The 25967-nt window shown below is 44.0% G+C and overlaps 1 protein-coding gene and 1 long non-coding RNA gene across 6 annotated transcripts; one reads left to right on the top strand and one right to left on the bottom strand.

Annotated features, from left to right (window-relative positions):
* The first annotated feature begins 163 nt into the window (after positions 1-163).
* Uros (uroporphyrinogen III synthase) lies at positions 164-25856 on the top strand. Of its 5 annotated transcripts, none has more exons than XM_046448892.2 (10): positions 172-397; positions 5693-5780; positions 5931-6054; positions 7114-7210; positions 9473-9547; positions 14389-14463; positions 19447-19527; positions 20187-20272; positions 21215-21313; positions 24354-24491. In XM_046448892.2, the coding sequence occupies exons 2-10, from the start codon at positions 5740-5742 to the stop codon at positions 24489-24491; spliced, it is 816 nt and encodes a 271-aa protein (XP_046304848.1). In that variant the 5' UTR covers positions 172-397; positions 5693-5739. The 5 variants fall into 5 exon arrangements, with proteins under 5 accessions (XP_058436723.1, XP_058436725.1, XP_046304851.1 ...); XM_046448893.2 differs by having other exon boundaries at positions 173-397; positions 5971-6054; XM_058580740.1 differs by lacking the exon at positions 21215-21313 and having other exon boundaries at positions 164-397; positions 20096-20272; positions 24354-25856.
* Positions 9604-24356, bottom strand: LOC131424336 (uncharacterized). Its single transcript, XR_009227135.1, has 3 exons — positions 17970-24356; positions 17232-17399; positions 9604-13561 (listed from the first exon to the last, which is right to left on the bottom strand). It is a non-coding gene; the product is annotated as an uncharacterized LOC131424336 (long non-coding RNA).
* Positions 25857-25967: the final 111 nt, after the last annotated feature.

Here is a 25967-nt window from a genome sequence, read left to right as displayed (position 1 = left end):
GAACACCAGAGACCCTTCTGGACTCACAGCCGTGATCTTCCGGAGTCACATCCATCATAAATCCCAGCCTGGCCCTTTATTTCTCATTCGTCCTCCCTCCCTCATCAGTCCCTCCAAGGCTACCCCTATCGCTCAGTGGTTCGACCCATCCGGCTGGTTTCCTTCCGCCGGCCTGGACGCCGGTGCGCACGCGCGGCCGCTCACCTGTGCACTGCGGCGGACCGGGGGCTGGTGCTGAGGTGTTGAGTTCCCTGGGGCGCCCACTCTGTTGCCAGTCTCCCTGAGCCCCTTCGCTGGGACCGCGGGGTCCCGCCTCCCACCGGTGTTGGCCGAGTGCGGCGCGTGGCGCTGGGCGGGCTCCCGCTTCTCAGCCCTGGGGCCTCGCGGGGCCCGCGAGGTAGGTGTCGCTGCCCAGGGTGCCAAGGAAGACACGGGCATGCGGGCCTTGGCGATGTGGGGCCGGCCGGCCAGGCTCCTGGAAGCCCTTTGAGAGCAGGCTAGACCACCTTCCGTGCCTCGGCGCCGGTCGCGTGATCCGAGCCTGAGCCTGTGACAAACAGGAGAGGTACCCCTCAGCGGCCGCCAGTGCGCAGGTGGAAGTACTGGTCCGGGTTGTCACGTGTCTAGTTCGAGAGAAGCTGGAGTTCCGGACGTTTACAAGAAATAAGATCGTTAAAGCCAATCGTGAAAATGAGAGGGAGACCAATAAAGAGGAAGGGGACCAGGGTGGGCAGGGAAAGGAGAAATACTGGCGACGTTGTTGACCGAATTATATTGCTATTTCGTGTGCACGTGTGAACATGTAACAACAAACCTCACTATTATGCATAACTACAATGGACCGATAAAATATTGGAATCCAAATTCATTAAAAAGAAAAAACACTACCAAATAAATTGCGTCCACCAGTCAGGATTATCGCTCAGGGTAGCAATTTTCAGGTCCTTATAAAGGCTATATGAAAGAAGATCTTTAATTAGGGAAGCCATCAGCTTTTTGAGAATTATCCGTTTTCTTATACTGAAAAACGAATGCCAGATGTGTTTCGAAAAATAGAATGAGCTGTCCTTAGAAGTAAGGTGGTCATTGTGTAAGAGGTTTATGTAGAAGCATGGGAACTTCTTGTCAGTGGTTCTTCAGTAAAAGTCAGTATATCCTAAAGGTCTCCATTAGTTCAGAGTCCTCATGATGGTGCCCACCAGGCCATGTGATGAATGTTAATATACTTAAAAATCAGGGCTGCACATCTGACGGAATAGCTTGAAGTGGCCCGATTGGGCCACACAGTTGTGCCAGAATCCTATAATGTGCACCTTTCAAAAAGGCTAAGATTAGAAAAGAGACTTAGAATACACCATGCAAACATGACAATAGTGTGACACTGAGACATTATGGGTAATTTCCTTGCTTGGATTTTTGTTGTTGTTGTTGTTGTTTGTTTTTGCATTGCTCCGTATTGAACCCAGGATGACCTTGTACATGATAGGCAAGCACTCTACCCACTGAGCTACACCCCCAGTCCTCTTTGTATTGTTTTTAATTGGAATCATATAGTAGTCTTCGTGTGTCAGTATTTCCTTCCTTTGACTGAATAATAAAACATCGAATTGTGTGTATATTTTACATTTTGTTTGTCAACTGACAGTTGATGGACACCATTTTAGTTATTTAAATAATTCTGCTATGAATATGAGTATAAAACCATCTCCTCAAGCTCCTACTTTCAATTCTTTGGGGGTATGTAACAACTGATGGATCATATGGTTTGTTAATTTTTTTGAGAAACTTTGCTTTTGTGTATGTGCAAAACTTTCACAATGAGTTGCTAAAAGAAGAGAGTAACCCCAGATTGGTTCCTAATCTCAAAATCATGGTCAGAATATGAATTAGAGTAGCAAATGTGAATAAATGGCTCACCTATGGTTTTGATAGTCAAGAAAAATATATTACAGATCCCAGGGGACATCCTTAGTTCGGGAATGGATTGATTACCACTGTCTCAATCTTTCTATTTAGTACAGAATTTGCCTTAAAAGAGTAGAAAGGCAATCTAGAGTGATTAGCTTCAGGCTTGGATTCAGACTGTCATTTACAATCTGTGTGATCATGGACAAGTGCCTCAAACTTTGCAGAGCCTTTTTCTTCTGTCCTTTAGTATATGGATGATGATATCTACATTGCAGACTTAAATGAGGATTTTAGTCTTGCATGTAAAATGCTTATTAGCCCAGTATGATGGCTAATAAGTTAATTTTATGTGTCAGCTGGGCTTGATGAAGGGATGCCCAGATATATTAGATTATTTCAATGTGAGTCTGTGAGGGAATTTTTAGAAGATTAGTGTTTGAATCCACTGACTGACTAAAGTGCATTGTTCTTCCCAAAGTGGGTGGGCCTACTCCATTGAGGGCCTGAATAGAAAATAAAAGGCGAGGGAGAAGGAGAATTTGCCCCTGTCCTTCATCTGCCCTTGGTGCTTCTGGTTCCCAGGCCTTCAGACTTGGACTGGAAACTACTCCATCTGACCTCAGTCCTTCATACTACACCACTAGCTTTCTTGAGTCTCTAGACCAAGAATTCTCTTTAAAAAAAAAAAAAAAAAATTATTGAGTTGCTACAGATGCTAGCCAGAAAGGGACCGAATCCTAGATGAGTGCCACAGTTACCACAGCAAGGCTAGGTAGCAACCGGAAAAAATATCCACAAAAGCCCAAATCACTTATTAATGAAGATTTGGGGAACGAAATCATAAAGTTGTTTCCAGTGAATTTATGTTGGCTATAAATAAAAGGGGTGGGAATCACATGAAGTGAGAAAGGAAATGTGGGATAGGAGGGCATTCCATAAGGAAAAGTTCTTGTTAACTTCTGGATTGGTTGGGGTTAGTAGTCCAGAAAGTCTATCCAGAAGCCAGAGAGGTTGGTGGTGCCTGGGGTCAGCTCCCAGAGCTTTTAACTCAAGTTTTTAATATAATTCAGGAATGTAGAACATCTGTTGGATTGGGTCACTTTAAGACATCTCAGAATTTTTCTTTTTACTCTTGCAAATAACAATTTGTGGGACTCCTCAGCCTCTGTAATCACATGAACAAGTTTCTTTGTAGATACAGATATATCCTGTTGGTTTTGTTTCTCTGCAGAACCCTCATAGTAAATAACACTAAGTACTCAATAAAGGGCAGCTGTTGTTACTGCTGATACAAAGAGCAGCAGGACACACAAAGTGTTTGGAGCTTCGTTCTTACCTGTGAAACCATCTTAATCCAGTCACTTTCCTAGTTCTTTAAGCAACCATTTCTTGTTTCAGAAATGCTGGGTAAAGTTAAAAGTGTTTTCCCACAGTGTGAAAAAGTATTGAGCATCTACTGTGGGAAAGAAGGGCCCTCAGAAAATCCAGCCACTGAGAATCCTCCAGCCAATTTCATAGATGAAGGAACTAAAAGAAGAACAGCCTGAGCTGGGCTCAGTGGCACACAGCTGGAATTTCAGCACTCAGGAGGCTAAGGCAGGAGAGTTCCAAGTTTGAGGTCAGCATTGGCAACTCAGCAAGACTAGAGTCTGAAAATGAATTTTTTTAAATAAAAGATGCTGGGATGTAGCTTAGTGGTAGAGCACTCATGAGTTCAATCCCTAGTACTAAAGGGGAAAAAAAAAAAAAAAAGCAGCCTAGACCAGAACCCAAGCCTCAGCCCTCCTGGGAAAGCTCCTCCTCCACTGCCCTCTACCTCAAGTTCAGAGTGCAGCCTGTTTATTCACCTGACAACATGTGCTTATCCTGGACTTCTCAGCTTACTTATGGGACTCCAGCACAGCAGAGCATCACCAGCAACAGGTCCCCTTAATTTTATACTGGAGTGGCAGGAGAGGGATAAGGGTAGTAATTTGATTTCTGTTTGTTGAGTCTTACAGCACATGTGAGGAATAGTTACTATCTGAAAGCTCAAGCTTCTTGCTAACATGGTTTTATCCTAAGAAAATCAGAAGAGAACTCAGAAGGAATATTTTTCTGCTAGCAGTGGATAAATTGATTTGGCTTTCACATGTTTTATAGTTAAATGAAGTACTTGGTACTATAGTGATAACTTTATATCTTCATACCTTTGTCTTTCCTAAACATTTTCATTTGCCAAGTTTATAAGAGGCAGATACAGCAGGGGAGTTAAAACACAGAATTTGGGGTATGACCCCCCACCTGCCACTTAGCCGTTCCGAAACAGGACAAGTGTACCTCAACTTCTGCATAAACCTCATCGATTGAATGCATGTAAAGCCTGGCATGTGCAACAAATGTGCTAGCTGTTTCAGCAGTCCTATGGCTAGGGCAGAGGTTATTCCAGCTTAACACAGGAGAAAACATGGTCAAACCATGGTAAGTCATAAAGCAGGGACCAGAGACCATGTCCCTTAGCCCTTAATCCTATGCTTGTTCTGTGACACCATGATTCCCTCCTTACACTGTTTCCATAAAGAAACAGGAAGAGGGCTGAGGGTGAGCTCAGTGGCAGAGGTACGCCTAGTATACTAGATGCCCAGGGCTCAATCCTCAGCACTGTAAAAAAATAAAAGACTGCGGGTATAGCTCAGTGGTAGAGCTCTTGCCCATGGAAAGCCTTTGGTGATGCACTGTATTTCCAATATACCTTCACAGCAACACCTAGATTAACACTTGTAAATAACCAGAAACTATAACCAGCTAAGGTGACATATAAAAGAGACCATCACAGAAAACTGGGCTCTGAATTTCTGTCAGACACATTTTGAGAACTTGAGGAAATACTGCCCATTTCCTTACATCCTCAATCTTAACACCTGGACAGCAACAATAGTAAGAACTTGATTTCATAATAATATATTCACCTAGGTTTGGTTGCTTAAACACAAAGCAATTCATTTTGAACCAAATTTTCCTAAAATGTCCTGTAAATAGTCCAATATTCCAGTAATATAATTAGTAGTCATTTATAATTAGTGGCTCTCAGAGTTAACACACTTCTACTTCACACAGTGTACTCTATTCGGTCTCACCAATCACTGCACAACATTTAAGGAACTCGTGGGTCTAGTGCTATTTGTGGGATGATGAAATCTTTGTTAAACAATCTTTCTTTGTACACGTTTATGAGTATCATCTGGGTTTATCTTCTTAGAAGTGAAATTACAGGAAGAAAGATTATGAAGTCTGTAAGACTTTAAATGTCTACAAATAATTCTTCAGGCTGCTAAATTATCTCCTTATACTTGACAACATTTATAAACATCATTTGAGAAGTGCAAAAGCCAATGCAGTCATTTCCTAAAGTACTTATAAGCTGCGTAGTATATTTGTCTTGAAATGGAAATAATTATGAATTTACCTTCATAAATGTAAGATGCTCATTTCTCTATTTGTTATAGATACACCCCAGAGTTTGCATTTTTTTATGGTGAGCTACTGACATGGGACACTTGACTTTCACTGATGGCTTTCATTTGCCTTTGCAAGTGATATCAACTGCTAACATGCCCTCCCTTGGCCTTATCAGTGACAGGGGTCTTCAGAAAGAGCAAGCCCATTAACGCCAAGTCACTGTGTGGGCAGAACAGATCTCTCCAGCGAGCAGTTAATCACCTCCTTTTCATGCTGCCCCCATCTAGTCTTGCTTAGGGAAATTCTTTGAGATCCAAGTAAGATCTCTTCCCTTACTTTGTCATAGTGCCCATAAGGAGCACCAGGCAATAATGAAGGTTCTTTTATTGAAAGATGCAAAGGAGGACGATTGTGGCCAGGATCCATACATCAGGGTAAGTGGCCCAAGATTCATTGTCCCCTAAACTGGAGATTTCTTGCTAAAGGAATCAAGGGCCTGGAGCTGGGGTGGTGGAGGGGAGCTGCTAACACTCATACTTGACACAGAATAAAGTTAATGATACTATCCATTCTCTTTATTTCAGAATAGCCCCTGCCAATCCAGAACTATTTTTTCATTTGCAGGAATTAGCATTGTATGGACTTGAAGCCACATTGATCCCTGTTTTATCCTTTGAGTTTTTATCTCTTCCAAGTTTTTCTGAGAAGGTAAGACTTGTCTTGTCTGAACTCCCTGTTAGTGTTTGGTCTCTAGAAACTGGCCAGCCTGAGCCATTTTCCTAGCCCCTTATTCTACCACCAGATTTGAACACAAGGACGGCACACCGGGCTCCAGGAGGCTTCGTCCTGGGCTTCTCTCACCAAGCCTCCCCTGGCTCCTCTAGGAAGCCACCCATAACCAGAGGTAGGCCAGGAAGAACAGGGCCTATGAGAGCACCATACCTTTGTGGTTCTCAGAATTCTAGAATCTTCTGTTCATATTCTCCTCTGAAAGACCTCTATATAGCAGACCAGACAGGTATTTTCCCCATTTTAGAGAATGAGACCTCCAGCCGGCCAAAGATAGACCTAGAACTCAAACCCAGGGCTCTGTCTACCATTTCAGCTTTGCATCCAAGTGCAGGAGTAATAAATATTGCAGGAGACATACCCAGTAAAGTCTTCCAGATGTTTCAGATTAAAGCCTTTAGGCTGGAGATGTAGTTCAGTGGTAGAGGGGTAGCATGTACAAGGTCCTCAGGTTGATGCCCAGCACTACAAAAGGCATAACAACAGATTCAGTACCCACAGTTTGAGTGATACCAGATCTGTACAACAGCCCAGTGCCTGCCTCGGAGTTAACTTTTAGTGCATTATATCACCATTACTAGTTTTGAAATTTAGGTCTTCAGTATAGGCATCACCTCCTGAATATTGCAGTTGCATTAAGACACAGATAAAGTCTGCCCTCTTCCTGCACCTCAGCCATTCCCAGGCTGGGTCCTGCCCCCTCTGCTACAATCTCCTGAGTTGCACTTGTCTGTCTCCTATACTGTGAGCTTCTTGAGGGAAGTACTATGGTAATTCACCTGTACATCCCAAAAGGCCTAGAATAGTTCCAGGCCCAGAGTAAGCCCTCAGTAAGTGTTGGGGGTGGTGGATGGGTGAAAAGAATTAGCTTGTCTGCTACTTCTGGGAAGCATTTAGAATTCTGGGTCACATAGCTCCATAGGAGATGTTGAACTTAAGCTATCATACAAAATGCCTTTATTGCTTTCTGATGTGCAGCTGTCTCATCCAGAATGTTACGGGGGACTCATTTTTACCAGCCCCAGAGCAGTGGAAGCAGTGGAATTATGTTTGAAGAAAGACAATAAAACTGAAGGTGAGGGTGGGTCTGATCTGGATTCCACTGGGCTTTTATTTACTCTGTTTCTCCCACTGAGACACTAAAGACAGAAGTAGCTGAGCCCTGACAGAGATGTGTGCAAGGTGGTACTGGGTCCCAAATGTTTCTTGGAAGGCAGCAGACAGGGTGCCTCCACAGCTTGCTGGGCATTTGTATCTCCTCAGAACATATGAATGCCAATTTCTTCCTCTGAAAATATGATAAATACCACTTTTCTCAAAGGAATGATGAGAAAACTTGGCAATGTATGAGAAAATCTTCAATGCCCTGTCAGGCCCTTGATGACAGGCCATCTCCTTGACCCTTCTCCCTTTCTCCTTCCCTTTCTTTCGATCAATAGTATAAAAAGGCACAGCCCTTTCACTGAATGCTGGGGTGCAGACTGAACAGCCACCTTATTCATAACTGCTGCTGAACAACCTCCTAGCTAACATGTATGGAGTGCCTGTTGTGCATCAGGCTCTGTGTGAAATACTTCAATTCATTATCTCACTGAACCCAGACAACAACCCAAGTCATACAATACCACAGTCTCACTTTAGAGCTCACAATGCAGAGGCTTGAGAGAGTGACAGCAGGGAGAGTGGTTGGCCCAGGGCTTTGGAGTGCAGTCATCCTGAGCTTGGTGAGCTCCTTGACCTCTCTGCTTGTCAGGTCTCTTGCCTTTGAGCAGGCCTAGTAGTCCTCACACCACAGTAGTACTCTTCTACTCCTCACTAGCTGGAACTTACCACTTTGTGCCACTTGCTGTCCTTGGTCTTTACCCTGTGAGGTGGATTGGTAGTTCCACTTGACAGATGAGGAACCTGAAGAACAAGGAATGCAGTGCACAGTCTTAAGTTGCATGTTTGTGACTCTTGCAAGAGTCCAAGTCCCAGAGAAGGCATCCAGGAGGTTGCCTGGAATAGTCATCATGAGTCACGTGGTAATGGATTGTCATTGTCTCCACAAGCTGGGCTTGCTGCAGACCTGTACACATATGGGCCTCCTGCTGAAGAGAGAGCCTGTCACTGCCCCCAGTGGGGTTTGGGGTGCCTTGTCCTACAGTTGTATTTTTCCATTTGTATGTGCTTAGAAGGAGAAAGTTATAAGAAAGGAGAAAACCCCAGAGTCCTGCAACTTTGTCATGCTTTGCAGTTTAAAAAGCATTTCCCATACATGTTTTTATTTTGATTCTCATGACAATGGTATGTGATAGGACCGATACATTAATCCCTTTTAGCTTAGTGAAGAAACTGAAGATGAGGGTTGGGGGGCTGCCGACTAGCCGGGGGTCCACAGCTGCTGAAGGGGCAGAGCTAGCTCTGCAGCGAGGCTCCTCTACCCATCAGTGTGCTCACTCCATCACTGTTCTGCTGCAAACCTTGAGAAGCACTTTGTTACCCTGCTATGGATAATTTCCCAATAAATATTCTTACACTTGTAGGGTAGGAAAAAAGGTAAAACTCAATTTTGAGTTGTTGTTTAAAAAGGAATTTCCTTTGGGATATAAAAAGTAAATTCACCATAACACTGGTGACTTTAGGGGAAAATTATGCTCTTACTAGATTTTAGGACAAAAAAAAAACACTATTATTTGTCTTCTTAAAATGTTTTGAAACCACAGTGGTCATATAATATGTATACATATGATCCATTTTCTTTTTGTATGTCCTTAATCCATTTTTAAAAGATCTTTCCTTGTCATAAAATGGTAGTTTACTGTATTTTTATATTGTGTTTATTAATGAAAGTGAAATTTATTATTTCTACTTTGAACCATGGGTAAATGAACCCTTTCATTTGAGATTATATTTTGTTGATCACTTTCAAATTTATTTCCCAAATAAAACATAACTATTGATTTATTAGACATTTAAGTCTAATAATAATGTCATTTTTTAATGACCAGTACGTTTTCTTTAAAAGTCTAGATTTTTTAAAATTTTAATCTCACCATGCAAATTGATTCTTTAAGTTATGTTTATTTTCTAGTACATGTTAAAAAATGCTTCAGTGCCAATTGTGGAAATTGTTATTTCAAGCAGTCATATTGAAACATTTACCTAAGTGATTTTTAAAACACCCTGCAGGATATGAACAACAGGAAAATGGAATTTTAGTTTGAGATGCTGTTCTTTCACATTGGGTTATTAATAGTTTGCTTTGCTCATGAGTTTCTTCGGGTGAACAAACAACCTTGGGCAGCAATCCAAAACTTTGGTACTTACAAATCAAATTTAATTTAATATTTTGCAGTCTGGGAAAAGTCTCTGAAAGAAAAATGGAATGCCAAGTCAGTGTATGTGGTTGGAAATGCTACCGCTTCTCTAGGTAAGGAAGTCAGGTAAAAATAAAGTGCCCCAAATGGTTTAGCCTTCTTTATTTTTGTAAAATACATCAATTCAGTTTTTAAATGTTTTTATTTACAAAATTGCAGAAAGTTATTAATTAGTTAAATATTTAATGCTACTGATAGGGTGCAGTGAAATAAATATATTAAAACATTTCTAAGTGACATTAAAAACTGGTACATCTTTTAAGAAATTCTTGATCAGTACATATTCAAAAGTTTTATTTAAATATTCGTAAACTTTGACCCATGAATTCCATTGTGAATGTACTCAATGCCAATGAATTATTCTTTGAAGAAATGGCTAAAATAGTAATCTCCATGTAGTGGTTTATTAGTTCTCTAACACACATAGAGTGAATTGTTGAGAGTTAATATTATAACACTTTAAATATTTAGAACAATGCTGACCAGAAACAAATAAATTAACCTATAACTTAGTTTCAAAATAGTTCATTTGTCCAAATGAGTTTAAAAATATTGGAGGAAATATTGTGGTATGAATGAAATTAGTACATTTTCCAGAGAACAAAATGAGATTAGGGACGAAATGGGTTGAAAGTTGTTAGACTAATTAGAGATAACTCCTGGATCTTGTGTGCTGATAACTTGCCACAAGCTCAGCAAGTCAACCAGGTGAGGGACTCAGTGCTTAGTTGCCAAAGGAACCACCTCCACTCTCCATGTCAGTTCTCCAAAATAAGAAATTGCTTTTACTTTACTGTTTTGTTTTTTTTTTTTAATGAGAAGAGGAAAGAAAATAATACAGGCAATTTCTGACTTGTGTCCTCTTATGGTTTCTGGATGTCCCCCAAAGGCTTATATGATGAAGACTTGGGTCCCCAGTGCAACAGTGTTGAGAGGTGGGGCTTTGGGGAAGCAATTGCATCTTGAGGGTTGTGACTTCAGCAGTGGATTAGTCCGCTGAAGAATTAATAATCTGCGTAGACTATTGAGAGGTGGTGGAACCTAGTTGGAGGGAGTGGTTCCTTGGGGCCTATATCTTTTCCCATCCCCTTTCTCTCTGCTTTCAGGCTGACATGAACCGAGCAGCTTTTCCTCCACCACACTCTTCCACCATGAAGCTCTGCCTCACCTTAAGTCCATGGGCTGAAACTTCTGAAACCATGAGTCAAAATAAATCTTTCTTCCTCTAAGTGGTTTAGGTGTTTGGGTCACAGTGATGAAAATCTGACTAATTCATCTACCCCAAACTCAACTATTCCATACACATTATAGTTATAATTTTTCCAACTTGGATTTTTATACTCTAAAGTCAGATTTCTGCACATTAGCTGATAAAGATTTTGAGCTATCACGTATCCTTCAGTTTGACTTTAGCAGCATCAGTATGCATTTTGCTCTTCCATTCTGTCAAATGAAATGAAAATGAGCAAATTGTCTTGAGACCTAGAACAGCTGAGTGACTGGTCAAGTGCATGATCCAGTGCAGCCCTTCTCAGTGTTGAAATCCAGGGAGAGAAGATGTCAATATTTCTTCACAAATGTTACAACTTAACTTCAAATTTGCAGATGTAATTGCTTGAGGGAAAATATATGCTGTGTAACTTTGCATTTGGTCTGCATAAAATATCCTGAGAAGAGGTTTTAATAATTTATTTATCTTAAGTTTGTGGGTTTTTTAAAGAATCAGGGTTAGTTGGCTTGTGGGCTGATACACTGTAACTCAGCCCCTATCCCAAGGAACACCTTCCATCTGGCTGCCCAAAGGTAGGGTGCCCACCACCCTCTTCTGACTGCAGGGTTGGTACCTGAGAGCTACATGTGGCCACTGCTGCTTGGTTTTATAAACCCAGACCAGTGACCTCCTGGGCGACAACTTTGCAATAACAATTCAGAACTCAGAAAAACATATATATTTACACTTTTTGAACACATCTACAGTTATTAATATCATTCATGACACCTACTGTTTGGAGTTTCTGTTATCCACCAGGAACCATGCCATGGTTTCTCAAAAGAAATTCTTTAATAAATTTAAATAAAATGAAACAACTGAGCCTAAGGAGGAGGATGTTATTTGCCAGGGTCACAAACAAAGACAGTCATTGGCTGACCAGTTTGATCTGTGACAAAATTTTTCCAAAAGCACCATACCCCACTGCATCAGCATACAGATGTTTTACCACTTTAAGCCATTATCTTTCTATAGATATAATTTACATTTCCATGGTTTCTCATAAATGTTGAAAAGATTTTTAACTGTCTTACCCATAACCTTGTTAATATCTTCAAATATCATTTCTTGATCAATTTCGATTTTTCACCAAGGATTTCATTTTACCTTCTGATTTTCCAAATGGCACTTTTTCAGTATAGGCATCAACTGGCAGATTTCACTCCACAGGTTTACACGAGTCTAAAAACTTTGATCCATTGTGGCAATATCCTAATGTCTCAATTGTTAAAATATTCTACATCAGGTTCGTCCATGATTGGTGGGATTTATTATTTATTTAATGCAACTTTAGATAATCTGCAGTTTCTCTGTCAGCCATTGACTGGGGAAGGCCCTTCAGATGGACTTGTTCAGGCCCAAGTGTTGGTTGAAGCACTTGAACTGAGTTGGAGCAGATCCAGCCTTTCTACACCCAGGGCTGAGGCCCTAGACCAAACACACATTCTCCGAACATTATTTGAGAGTCTTTGTAGGCTTCAGGACAGACTAAATATTCCCAGTCCTTGGCCTTGCAGACAAAGCTAGAGCCACTAACTTCTCAGACCCCCAGCTTCCTCCTCTCTCAGGTACAGGAGTAATTGTCTTGTTCACAGTGTTGAGTAGGAATCAAATGAGCAAGTGCTGACTTTATAGACAGCAAAGTATATGTGCATTAGTATTCTAGGCATGGTTCCCATTGTCTTAGTACTTAAGGGAAAAATGTATATTGATGTCAATACAATAGTCCCCTGCACCACAGGAATATGATCCACCACCACCAATAGAAGCCTGAAAACTCAGATAGTACCCACCCTACATAGGTTATATTTTTTCCTATATGTACATACCTATAATGAAATTTAATTTATAAATTAGACAGTAATGGTTAACAATAGCAAGGCATGGTGGCACATGTTTGTAATCCCAGTTACCTGGGAGGCCAAGGCAGGAGGCTCCCAGGTTAAAGGTCAGTCTAGGCAACGTAGTGGCACCCTGTCCCAAAATTTTTATAAAGTGATGAGGATGTAACTCAGTGGTAGAGTGCTTGACTAGTATGCACAAGCCCCGGGTTCAATCTCCAGTACAACAATAATCCTCCCTTGCATCTTTCAGTAAAAGAACCTTCATTATTGCCTGGCGCTCCTTAAGGACACTGTGACAGAGCAAGGGAACAGATCTGCTGTGTTAAGTTACAATCTTAGGGGAAATTCTCAGGTTTCTCTTCTGTTCCTAGGGTTTTTTAGGATTCCTTTGTGCATTGAGCCCTTTAAGACCCAAACAGGGCTGGGGTTGTGGCTCAATGGTAGAGTGCTCGCCTGGCATGCATGAGGCACTGGGTTCCATCCTCAGCACCATATAAATGTAAAATAAAGATATTGTGTCCACCTAAAACTAAAAAATAAATATTAAAAAAAAAAAGACTCAAACATGTGGGAGACGGGGTCTGTGTTTACACTACAGCCTGAACAGTTTACATATGCATGGCATTTTTCCCCTTTGACTCAGCAGATTTTATCTATCATCCATAAACTAAAAGCTAATGGTATTCACACTGAAGCTCTCATTTGTTAATGGCCAGCCTTTTTGTGCTCCTAAAAGGAATGCCCACACCACTTTTCTCCAAGAAGTCCCACATTCTGGAGCACAGATAGCAATCATCATTCTCGGCAGAGTAGCCACCAGTTTGCTATCTGGAAAAGTGCCTTGGGAGGCTAGGGATGTGGCTCAAGCGGTAGCCTGCTTGCCTGGCATGCGTGCGGCCCGGGTTCGATCCTCAGCACCACGTACAAACAAAGATGTTGTGTCCGCCTAAAAACTAAGAAAAATTAATATTAAAAGAATTCTCTCTCTCTCTCTCTCTCTCTCTCTCTCTCTCTCTCCCTCTCCTCTCTCTTTAAAAAAAAATCAACTCTGCTGTTATAGCACAAAAGTAGCCAATAATAAGTAGGCAATAATAAGCAAATAAACATGGTTCTGTTGCAATAAAACTTTAAAAAAAAAAAAAAAGAAAAGTGCCTTGGTCTTCTGCACCTTACTCAGTTCATGAATATGAGCCTCAAAAAAAAAAAAAAAAGGACACCCCCTCACCCTAAATGACCTACATTTGTAGAGTGTGGGTCCCTGTTGTTAGATTGCTGTGAACCCCTTCCTGACCTCCCTTCCATCTCTGTCTGGGTATGTCAGCCCACAATCCCTCTCTGGATGCGGCTTGTCTTCTTCACAGATGAAGGCTGTTTAATGACTCCTGCAAAAAGCAGTAGCTCTTACATGCTCACCATCTCCTGACTGGCGGATAAGAAAACAACCTTTATTGGGCTCCTCCCAGGATAATGACAGTAGTTTGCTGTCATTATCTCACTTGATCTTTGAGACAGTCCCATAGGGTTGACATTTCACCTCTTATAGATAGGCAAGTGGATTTCAGAGAAGTGAGTTAAGTCCTTACCCAAAATTTAAGGTCAGGAGTGAGGGGCATGATCTGTCCTTCATATCTGAGTGATCCTCCTACCTGGCTTTGAGAAGAGACTTTTCTTTTTGATTTGTAAAGTGCATGTCTGCATAGTTGCATACTAAAAAACAACACAGGAATCAAAGGACTTCAATAACCACTTAAAGAAATGACATTTCTTTGTTGTTTTCCAGTCAGTAAAATTGGCCTGGATGTAGAAGGAGAAAACTGTGGAAATGCAGAAAAGCTGGCTGAATATATTTGTTCCAGTAAGTAGAAAAATATCACCCCAAATGAAGCCCATTTGTGTTGTTTTTGACCTTTCACAACCATCACCTAGGGAAAAATACTCCTGGTGTGTTCTCAGTAGTAATGCTGATTGACAATCAGCTTGTAAGCCACTCCCGACCATAACCTGCTATATGTGTCTGGCTGTACTAATTTGGGATTTAGTCCACTTCCTTCTATACCAAAGGACTGGAGACAACTTGAACATTACACATAATATAATATTTGACAACTGGAACAGCAGAGAGGCCATCTGTAACTTCTAAGACAGCAGAAGCTGCTGGTGCAGATGGAGACTTTTTTCCATCTTGTCCTTTCCCATCCTCTGAGGTACTGCTTCCTTCTCTGAATTCCCTCCCACTAAAACTTGCTCCCAGGTGAAGAGCTGACTGTTTTAGAAAGCTCACTTTTGGGCAGCAGTAGGTAGACCTGGATTTAGAATGGGGCTGTTTCTAGGGATTTTGCATTTATATGAGGATTAAACTTTAACTTTAGGCCTTTGAAGGATGGCGGGGCAAAGACTTTTGTAGTGTAAGGGATGGAGAGATTGGATGTGCACATATCCTTCCTCTAGATTGCACCTCCCTTTCTCTCTTCCCATGCATCTAATCCACCCGCAGACTCAGGTTTCTCTTGCTTTATATTATTGAAGAGGAAGCCAGGGCCTCGCTCCTCGAGATCCTAGGCTGGCATATGTCATCCGTTCAGAACTGGTTTCTTAGTTTGGCTACTGCTACTCCTGGGATCTCTCTCTACCCACAAGCTACTTCTGACACCAGCTGTGTGAGGTTTTTCCTTATGCCAAACACCAGTTCTCTAACTCTCCAGATATGAGCTGGGCACTGCCCAAAGCTAGTGCAGACCCCACAGTTAAGGGTTCAGTCTTGCAAGACTGTCCAACTGGGCTATAGATCAGAGCTTCCCACAGCTCCCTTCTCAGGCTCAGTAACTTGCTAGAATTGACTCACAGAACTCAGGGGAACACTTACGTTAACAAGTCTGTTATAAAGTACGCAAGCATACCGGTAGACAGCCAGAAAAAGGGGCACATAAAGCAAAGACCAAACACAGGTGCTTCTTCCTGGCAAGGTTGGGGGACATTACCCTTCTGCATGTGGACGTGTTCCCTGGCCCCAGAGGCTCTCCAAACCCATAGTTAGTGGGTTATAAAGGTTCCACTGTGTAGGCTTCATTGTCAGTCATGGACCATTGGTGTTTGATTCAGTCCCTGGGCCCTTTCTCTTCCTTGGAGATCAGGGTGAGGGACTGAAAATCCTCTGATTACATGGTTGGCTCCTTTGGAACCAGCATCCATTTTGAAGCTGTCTAGGGCCACCCAGAGACACCTCATTAGCTTGCTTTGGATAATGGAAGATACTCTTCTCACGCCCGGTCACTCAGGAAGTTCCAAGAGTTTTAAAAGCTGTGAACCAGGGTGAAGGCCAAATGCATATCTCCTATTACACCACAGTGTCACAGAGGGGGTGTCCAAAAGAAGGTCAAGTAAAGAAAAGAGAGAACCAAAGGCAGGCTGCACTGTAGTTTGTGTTAGATGTTCTCCTGGGCTTGCAAAGTCCCTGCAGCCTGGCCAACTGGTTGGGCAAATTGTCTACTATCTTTGTTACTGAACCCAGGTTTGGAAGCTCATTATGGAAAAACTATCTCTGAGAGATGAGTGTTAGTGAGGAGGGCTTTAATCAGTGGCCAAAGAATAGAAGAGGATCAACTCCTCTATTCCTGGGAGTTGAGTTACAGATACAGAAAAGGAATAATGGGAGAGAGAGAGAGGGACTAATAAAGAAAAATAGGAGGAGATCTTCCAGCAACTGGGCCACCTCTTGTCACACCTTTCATGGTCTGATGTTTCCAGTCATGGTGGCTGGTATTGTCTTTAGCCTTGAAGTGGGGAGAGGGAGAGAGAGAGTCTAGGCAAATCTAAATCATGTTAACCCTATATTGGAGTTTTGGGTGAAACATTTCTCAAGTGATCAAAGTGTTTACATGCAGTAGAATTTGACTCAAAGGTTAAAGCAGCAGAGGAGACAGACGAAATATAAAGGCAGAGATGCCAATTAACTGACACAGGCTTGGTAAACATTCTGCCCTTATCTTGGGTGATACTGGTCTGCATTCTTTGCAAAGCCTTTGTTAACTTCCTCTAATTTATCACCAGCATGTCTGGGGGCCCTGATAAATCTTCCATTTGCAATTACAATATCCAAATAAAATCCAAGTTGACTGCTAATGAGGATCTTCACCTTGGTTTTATCAAAGCATTAATGATTTTCTCTTCCAACTTTGAAGACCAATTTCAAAAGCCAAAAAATCTACTTCCAATGCTGTGGTAAACAGTCTGATTCTTAGTTATTGCTTATTTATTTTAACTATGATTTACCATGAGACAGGCACTATTGTAAGCATGTGAAACTGATAAATTATTTAATCTATTAATGTGTGGAAATCCTCTTTCTCTCCCAGGTCATCTATTCTAATGGAAAAGCAATTATTACAAGTTAAATGGTAAAGTCTGGAGGACAGTTATAACTTGAAAAAGAAAGAAGAGGGAGAGTCAAAAGCATTACAGTCAGGCACGATGGCACACACCTGTAATCCCAGCAGCTTGAGAGCCTGAGTCAGGAGGATCGACAAGTTCAAAGCCAGCCTCAGAACCTAGTGAAGCCCTAAGCAACTTAGTGAGACCCTGTCTCAAAATAAAAAGGGCTGGAAATGTGGCTCAGTGGTTACTCACCCCTGGGTTCAATCCCGGTGCACTGCAGTTCATGTGGAATGTCCTCCTGGACTTGTAAAGACCTCGCAGCCAGGCAGGCTTGCTGGGCTCTTCTTCCATGCCCTCAACTGATCTCTGTATCCCAATTATCTGTGATCCAGGGCCCAGTGATTGCACTCTCTTGGAGGCCTGGAGATGGTCATAGTGTCACAGACAGGCACATTTTCTCCAGTGAGATGACATTATTAAAAAAAACCCATCTCCTTTTGTTTGCTACCTTCAGCTTCATAACACTCTCCTAAGTTTGCAGCATTGTTGCCCTTCAGCCCTGACAACCCAGAATGCCAGGCCTCCTTTCTGTGAGAGGAAGGGAGGGCAGACTTTGGACTGTACCAGTCACCATTCTGTGTTGGCTTTTGCTATTGTGTTGGTCTCTTCAGATTGGAAACCAGCAGTTTACTATTGCATTGCCCTGTTTAGGTTGAAGACAAGTCCACAGGCCTTAAGCTTTTCCCAAAAAAGAATGGATGGTCTTTGACTCCTCAAGGGGAACTAGCTCAGGAGATTTAACTGCAGCAGATGGCCCCTCCACAACAAAGAGTTTCCCCAGGACGTACTCAGGTCTTTCTATCATGTCAGTAGGGCCAGGCCTTTACAGTGAAGCCAGCTGAGCTGATTGGATCTGTGGGAGCCCTGAGTGCCTGCAAGCCAGACTCTGGGCCAGACACCTCTAGTGATGTGAGAGAGATAAGCACTCACCTCAGGGATCCCTGCAGCCCAGCCTCCTGAGTGCCATGGAGGGACTTCCAGCCATCTAGGAATCAGAGGATAAGAATGAGCAGCTCAGTGCTCCAGTGGGCCCTTGGAGGAAATATGGCAATGGGGAGATTCTTGAATCTTCTGAAGGTCCCTTGCATGCCTTTGGGGCTAGGCTTGCTGGAAAGTTAGACTTCATGTTTTGCTACTGGATTCCCACTGCTGCCCCATGGAGAGCCGTAACCCCTAGCATCCTGCACCCGCTGTCCCACCACACGTAGACAGGGAGGAATGCCTGGGCCCAGGTTAAGAAAACAGCTCCTGAACATGGCATCTATGTGTGGGAATCATTTCTTCACACTGGAAAAGAGAACTTAGCAGGCATCTGTGGTCAATACCTAACAATTTCCTGATTCTTTTATGTTGGAACTGATATTTACAGAGTATTATAGATGAAGAAAACATCCAGCAGTAGGAAGCTGTTATACATACTGACTTAGAGTAACATACATGTTCTAGTTGCTTAGCTGCTGCTTCATGGAGATGCTGCTGGGTGGGGAGAGCTTATTTTGCTCTATTCACCAAAAAACGTGTTCAGGGAGACCCTAAGGATATAGAAAAAATATGCAATGTCTGTTAATGACCAACACGCATTAAAATTTCTTGCATCTGGTAGACAGATGTGGGGGGAAACAGTTGATTCTACCAAAAGGCCTTTTTTTTTTCATATTTGGGGAAGATTCTGGTGTCTATAGCCCGTTAGTATTGTTGAATAGTAATGTTGCAGGTCAGCATTCAGATTGCCTGCTGTCATTGCTATTCTGCAACAATTTTAGAGCCAAAAACGTCCTCAGTCTTTGCAAAATAGAGATGGGGTGGAGGGGCGTGGTGAGAAGCAGGATCCTTCTGAGCATCTTGTCTCTAAGCCCTTTGGGCATGTGGTCTTATGGCTGCTGGCATAGCTAGGAGAGCAGTGGACAGGAAGCCTATCTTTGTTGGAAGTGGCTACAGCACCCTGACTGCCGGTTCCCTGCTGACTCCTAAGTGTGAGCCCTGACCCATCCAAGGCCTCCTCTAGAAGTGGAAAATCATCTCAATGCCAACACCACTGATCCTTACCTTTCTGACTAAGGTAAATTGCAAACTTGTTTTCTAAACAGTGCCAACAGGCCAGGAGCCACTTCAGGACCAGCGGGAGCAGGAAGTATGTAGAATAGCACCTTTTTTTCCTGAGGATGTTGGTTTTCTAAGCACCTTCACCACATACCTCTCATTATCTTCATATAATCGTCTTCAAGGTCAGCAAGGTAGCAGTTGCTCTTCCCACTTACAGATGCCAGAACTGAGATCCAGAAGCAGAGCTGGTCCTGGAGACCTGGACACCTTCATCCTCCCAGGAGCTGCCCTCCCCAGGCCCTGTGCACAGGCCTGCCCCCTGAATTTTTACAAAGTTTTTTAAAGTCTGGTTCTGTGTTTGCAGGAGAGTCACCAGCATTTCCTCTTCTCTTTCCCTGCGGAAACCTCAAAAGAGAAATCCTGCCAAAAATGCTGAAGGACAAAGGTGACTAAAGCACATTGACCACATCACTGGGGATAGTACCTTGAGACCAGGAGGTGCACATGGTCATGGAGAGGCAGAGCTGGGATGTAGCTGGAGCTCCTGACTCATAGTCTCTGCCAAGAGCTGTCCTTGGGCTTTGTTTCCTGGCATAAGCATCCTATCTGTGTGGAATTCATGGAGTGGCCAGAGACAATCCTGTATTGTCAAACTTACACAAACATGGGAGCAAAAGCACCTGTGTGTACAAAGGCTGTAGTTTTTGGGTCTTTATCCTTTCTCGGCCTCCTCCATTGTGGGGGCTGCTCCTCAGTGTTCAGCAGGCTTCAGAGGACTAGCTGGTCCTCTTGCCCTCAGTTCTGCCTCTCAGATTCTGAGCTCTTTGTTCCAGGAGGACTGTGCTGCACTGGGAGATCCCTACCAACTGCACACTGGGTGGTAGAGGTTCCACCGTGTTCCTAGGGCAGTAAAGTCTGTTTCCTTGTGTGTTTTTTTTTTAAATAATTTTTTAGCTGTAGATGGACATGATATCATTTATTTATTTATTTGTTTGTTTGTTTGTGTTGTTGAGGATCGAACCCATGGCCTCACACATGCAAGGCAAGCACTGTACCACTGAGCCAAAACCCCATCTCCTGTTTGCTTGTTTTGATTGTGCCTAGGAATTCAGATGGAAAGCATAACTGTCTATCAGACGATTCCACACCCAGGAATCCAAGTGAACCTGGACAGCTACTATTCCAAGCAGGTATGTGGTATTTCCAGGGAGACACCTGGCAGGACAGCCCCCCAACCCGCCCCTATGGTGAGAGTACAGGCTGAGTGGCATGAACTTGTAGATGCTGATTGTCTACATTGTTGCAGTGTTCCCAGATAAGTGACTTTGAGGAAGTGGCCTTTCCAAGACTCCATTTTGGTCTGTGAAAGGAATAGACTTATCTAGTAAATTTGTGGAAGGATTAATAAGGAGATAATTAATAAGGAGCTACTTAAGCAAACCTCTTTGTACAGCATTCAAGGTATATGCAAGCCTGAGGTGCATAGTGGCCTTGATGATGCCATTGATTTCCATCACGTGGGGGCAGAGGCTGAGCCCATGCTGGGAGGAGCCCTCTGTCGTGTCTGTACTGATTTTGGGAGGCCGAGGGCAGGAGAGTGGACAGCTCAGACTGAGTTGATTGATGTCTTTACCATTTGTATTCAGAAGACACCTCTGCTCTCCTGGGACAGGCTTCCTGATGCCTTGCCTGATTCTGGGGGTCCTGACAGGACAAACCAAATCAGAGACCATGCAGGCTGTCTGCTCCAACTAGAGGAGAGGTAGAGGTGACAGTGAGTCAGCCTGACTCAGTGCCATTGGACCACAGGCACTAGGGGCATTGTCCAGACTGCTGGGCCTGTGGGCTCTGTGATGCCCGTGTTCTCTGGCCAGACACAGCCCTGAGGGCCAGCAGAACAACCAAGGGGCCCTGTTCACCCACCTGTCTGATCACGGCCTGCTCTTTGAACAGTTCCTTACCAGAATTCTGCCTCTGTGGGGCAGAAAAATCACAACAAAACTGTGAACTACTCCTGGTTGAAGCTGCTGGATGCCTGTGCTTGGGGTGTTAGTGCTGATGGAGCCGGGGCAGGGGCATCGTCTCCCCTCAGTCTCCTGGCAAAGGATGGGTCTTGTTTCCTCTTCCCCCAGGGTGTCCCAGCCAGCATCACGTTCTTCAGTCCCTCCGGCCTTACATACAGTCTCAAGCATATTCAAGAGTTGTCTGGTGACAGCATTGATCAAATTAAGGTATAGTTTTTCTATGGGCTTTTGGACTTTTTCAAAAGATTAGTATTTGGGGGATTTTTGTTTTTGTTTTTCCTTCTTTGCTGCTAGGATTGAATGGGTACTTTACCACTGAGATACATCCCCAGTCCTTTTTTTATTTTGACACAGGGTATTGCTAAGATGCTGAGGGTCTCACTAAATTGCTAAGATTGGTCTTGAACTTGCTATCCTCCTGCCTCAGCCTCTGCAGTTGCTGGGGTTACATGTGTGTGCCACAAGGCCTGGCTTGTTTTGTTTTTGAATCTTCACTGATTGTGATAAGGTTTCCATATTAAGTCACAGCACCTTGGACAGGCCTAGCAGATGCCCATCAGAGAGCTCTATAGAGTTAGGAAGGTAATACCGTTTTCTGGCTGGAGCTCTGCCAGGTCGCTAAAACTCTTTGAAACAGGGGGATAATTATCTCTTTGTGGCCTGTGTGGACATTATCTGTATAAACATTGTTCTTCCCTGCATAGCACTAGTCCGGGACTAATGAGAGTTCAAGTGAAGTCCTTAGCTTGGTGCTGAGCTTAGGCTTGGTGCAACTTTTGGCATCCTTCCCTTCCCTTTTTCTTTCCCAGCTATCCACTAGCCATTTTGAAATAGTTACCTATTCTTTAAAAAAAAAATCCCTTTTTCATGTCTTTTAATGTTAAGGATTTCCATTCACACTTTTTTAGGGCTGGGGTTGTGGCTCAGTAGTAGAGCACTTCCCTAGCATGTGTGAGGCACTGGGTTCGATTCTCAGCACCACCTATAAATGCATAAAATAAAGGTCCATTCACATTTTTTCGGGACTGTATTTGTTACAAATTCACAACTAATCGAGGCCCTGTGGTGTCTATAAAGGACCTGCCCTTGAATTGGCCCAAAGCGGGTTGAGGAAAGAGGCTGCCAGCACCATTGAGTGCTCCCTGTCATCAGGGAAATGAGAAGCTTTATCTGCCTTTCACAGGTGCATCTTCTGTGGGGCTTCCCGACTACTTTTCCAGTTTCAGGGTGGCATGTTAGGGTCAGAGCTGTGCCCTGCCCTCCATCTCACCGCTAGGAAGAGTCACAGTTGGAACCCAGGACAATGTGTTTCAGGCTATTAACTCAAGCTGTTTAGAGTAGGTTACTGCTGGCATCATCCATGGCAATACATGATGGTAGTCCCAGGGCTGCTGGGTGGTGGGTGAAGCTCTTCTAGGTGTAGCTCAAGAGATTCTCAAGCCAGTCCAGGCCCAGGTATCCAGGAAGATTTGGGCAATTGTCCTCATCACAGGTAAGGAAACTAAGGCCCAAAGAAGCTGAACAATTTGCCCGACTCGTATCATGAATTACTAGGAGGCCCAAGACTCACATGTGGGTCCCTGAAAAGGGAAAAAAATCCTAAGTCTTGCTGTTAGAAAGAGGAAAGCAAGAAGACCCAGAAAGTGCTCAGTTGGTAACTGGCACATAATGAGCACTTACAACATCGGAGTGGGCCAGTAGCTGTTCTGCGCTGGCGCAGTTCTAGTCCTCATCCCTCCATGTCATGCTGCTGCTCTCATGGACCCCGAAAATGACCCTGTCTGAGTCATGCCACGGCTTTGAGATCCTGGGCAACCTGAACGGAAAGGTGCCACAGAACTCACCCAGGCTCCTGAGGTTTGTCTGCTTCATGGGGAACCTGACATTTCCATTCACACTTTTTTAGGGCTGGGGTTGTGGCTCAGTGGTAGAGCACTTCCCTAGCACTTCACCCTCTTTCTAAACAAACCTGTTTAAAAGCACAAATGGACCCTTGAAATCTCAAGTGAAACTCAAGCTGTTTAGAGTAGGTTACTGCTGGCATCATCCAAGACCACACAGCAGCTGGGGCCTGGTGAAGGTGCCTGACTTAGATTTGGCACAGCCCATTTCTCAGCCCCTTCAGACATCCTCCAGTTCTCAGCAACCACAGTCACCTTGCAGGTCAACATATCACGTACGAGTAGTTAGATGCCACTGGGGCCATCAGCACTGCCAGTGCTGGGAAGGAGAAGTAACAGAGATGACATTGTCAACAGTTCCTGGGTTGTTCCTGAGCCATGAAGTCTGTGTGCATCTGTGGACTCCTTCATCACTAGGACTTAGCACTGGCTCACAGGCACTGAGACCTGTGGGTTGGTGGCTTGGTCTTTCTGCCTCAGCTCGGCCCCAGATATGCAAGGTATTCTTCCTCTCTCCCGAGGAAGCTTTGTGGGACCCATTGTTTGTATACAGCTCTGCACAAAATGTGGTCATCTCAAAAAGTCAAGGGGGTAACTTCTGGCCTGAATTCACTACTTACAGTGACTTGGGAAGACCATACACAGGTCTGTAAATGCCACAAAGGAGTAATTTCAGAGCAGTAGGTGAGCCACTCATAACAACTACCACCAACAAACTAATCAGAGTGACTGCATTGCCTCGTTCCCACATGTCCCTCACAGTTGACTCACACGCAGCCTGTGAGGTGGCCTCTGTGACTGGAGGTCGCAGGCTGGCGGTAGCAGAGCTGGTTGGGAAGCAGGCTGCTGACTGCCACATGGAGCTGACTGACACACTCAGCTCCTATCAGTGGTCAGCGGTGGGAAGGAGCATTAGCACTGGGCTTCCCAGGGCCAGTGTGGGAAGACTGCATCCCCCATAGGGTGCTGTCCTGTGACCACTGATGCACCCACAGAGGAAAAGAGCTCAGGTGGAAAAATCACTCTGCAACCCAACTATTGGCCACTGTTGGCCACTCTTCTGTCACAGCTGCTCTGCTGAGATGTGTTGGCTGCTTGCTGGTTTCCAGTCTCAAGCAGTTTCTTTCTCCTTTCTTATGTTTTTAACCTCTTATTGAGATGTAATTACAAACCATAGCATTCACTACTTCACTAATTCAGTATGTGTACCTTCAGAGTGTACAAATCAGTGGTTTTGGTCTATGCCGACTAAAGCTGAGCTGTGCCGTGCTGTCATTTGCTTACCCCTCATAGGCGTGATGTACCGAAAGGCGCTGGCTGAGGCTCTGTCTCTTCCCTCTTTGCAGTTTGCAGCTATTGGCCCCACCACAGCCCACGCTCTGACTGCCAAGGGCCTGCCTGTGAGCTGCACAGCAGAGAGCCCCACGCCTCAAGCGCTGGCTGCTGGCATCAGAAAGGCACTGCAGCCCCAAGGCTGCTGCTGAGTCAGCTGTGGCCCTGGCCCCATGTGGCCTTCTCCACCTGGCTTCTTCCCCATGGGGGAAGGCAACATCAGATAGCGGCTCTGGAGAAGCTGCCACCATCAAACTCCTACCTCATTCCTGAACGGAAGCACCTGGATGGGAGGTGGGGTCAGCCCGGGGCCAGTGTCAGGCCTCCTTGCATGTCATTGCCCTCCATGAAGGCCAGCTTGAAACCAGCCAGGTGCATGTGGTTCCTGGACTGTGCAAGAGCTTCCTGTGCCCAGCAGGAAGGAAATCAAATAAAGCACACTGGCTGCATGTGCCCACCGAGTGTGTGTCTCAACTCAACCTGTGTGGTTTTCAGTGCAAAGCTGTGTTCAGAGGGGGGAACAGATATGCCCACCTCCGTTGACTGACAAGCCTGGTATTAATGATAAAATTTGCTGTGTATGAAAAAAAAAAAGACCTTCAAGTTCCTGCTTGTGAGCTGTGGTCAACTGGGATTCAAATAGAATTTTTTTCTTTTTTCATTCAGAAATGTAACTACAGCACTGCTCAGTTAGACCAGCTGGCCCCTGGCATCTAGAGGCTGGATTTACTTAGAAATGTAGTGTCCCTAGAGAATCTATCTCCAAACTCTATTTCCACTCTTTAATACTGCCCTGTATTTGAGCTGGGTTAAGGAGACCCACATTTGTTTTCTAATAGCCTATAGCGGGAAAAGGTCACTATGCCCTTGGGATTCTTGTCTCCTTGAAAGATCAGGTTGGAATGATCTTATGCTGGGCACCTACCATGCCCCGAGGAAAGGGAAAGCTTTATGCCTGTGACAGTCCTCATAACAACCTTGGAGGGTGGGCATTGCTATCATTCCTACTTTTCTGGTGTAAAAACAGGCTCTTCAAGAGGTGAGAATACATGTTCAAGGTCATAGCTAGTAAATGATTAAAAAAAGACAAATTTAAAAGACATTTATGAATGCAGCACAAGGGCCAGGACATCTCCTGTGGTTCTCCAGATCTCTAGACCTCAGTGTGACTTGACACTTCACACTTGTGACTTGATACTTGACATGGTTTGAATGTGTCCCCAAAGCTTCGTGTGTTAGGAGCTTAGTCTCCAGTATGATGGTGTGGGAGCTGATGGAACCTTCAAGAGCCAGGTCCTGGCAGGAGGTCCTTAGGCCACTGGGGTGTGCCCTCAAAAGGGGTTGCAGGACCCCACTCCCTCCCTGGCTTCCTGTCTTTGTTCCCTGCGTGGCTTCCCATCCCTGCCATTCGACTGAGGCAGTGTAGCATGAGGGTGTCCTCGTAAGAGCCTGGGCATGTGTTTGGACTTTTAGACTCCAGAACTGAGCTAAATAAACCTCTTTTATTTCTAAAGTTAGCCTGCCTCTAACATTTTGTCATATACACTTGTACAGAAATTTTGCAACGAAGGCACTGTAATGCCCCCTGGTTTTCTGCCCAGACATAGGTAGAACTGTCCCCTTTCCTG

The sequence above is a fragment of the Marmota monax genome, unplaced genomic scaffold, assembly GCF_021218885.2.
Source record: "Marmota monax isolate L192 unplaced genomic scaffold, Marmota_monax_Labrador192_F-V1.1 WCK01_AAM20220418_F8-fsc00076, whole genome shotgun sequence".
Lineage (NCBI taxonomy): Eukaryota > Metazoa > Chordata > Mammalia > Rodentia > Sciuridae > Marmota > Marmota monax.
Note: the sequence above shows the minus strand (reverse complement) of the source record. Positions and strands in the feature narration are given on the sequence as shown.

Excerpts from the sequence above, each read along its gene's own strand:
- Uros (XM_058580740.1), top strand. The coding sequence starts at position 5,740 with ATGCAAAGGAGGACGATTGTGGCCAGGATCCATACATCAGG. Across the intron at positions 6,055-7,113 it reads TTCCAAGTTTTTCTGAGAAG|CTGTCTCATCCAGAATGTTA; the intron begins GTAAGACTTGTC and ends TCTGATGTGCAG. Across the intron at positions 20,273-24,353 it reads ACAGCTACTATTCCAAGCAG|TTTGCAGCTATTGGCCCCAC; the intron begins GTATGTGGTATT and ends CCCTCTTTGCAG.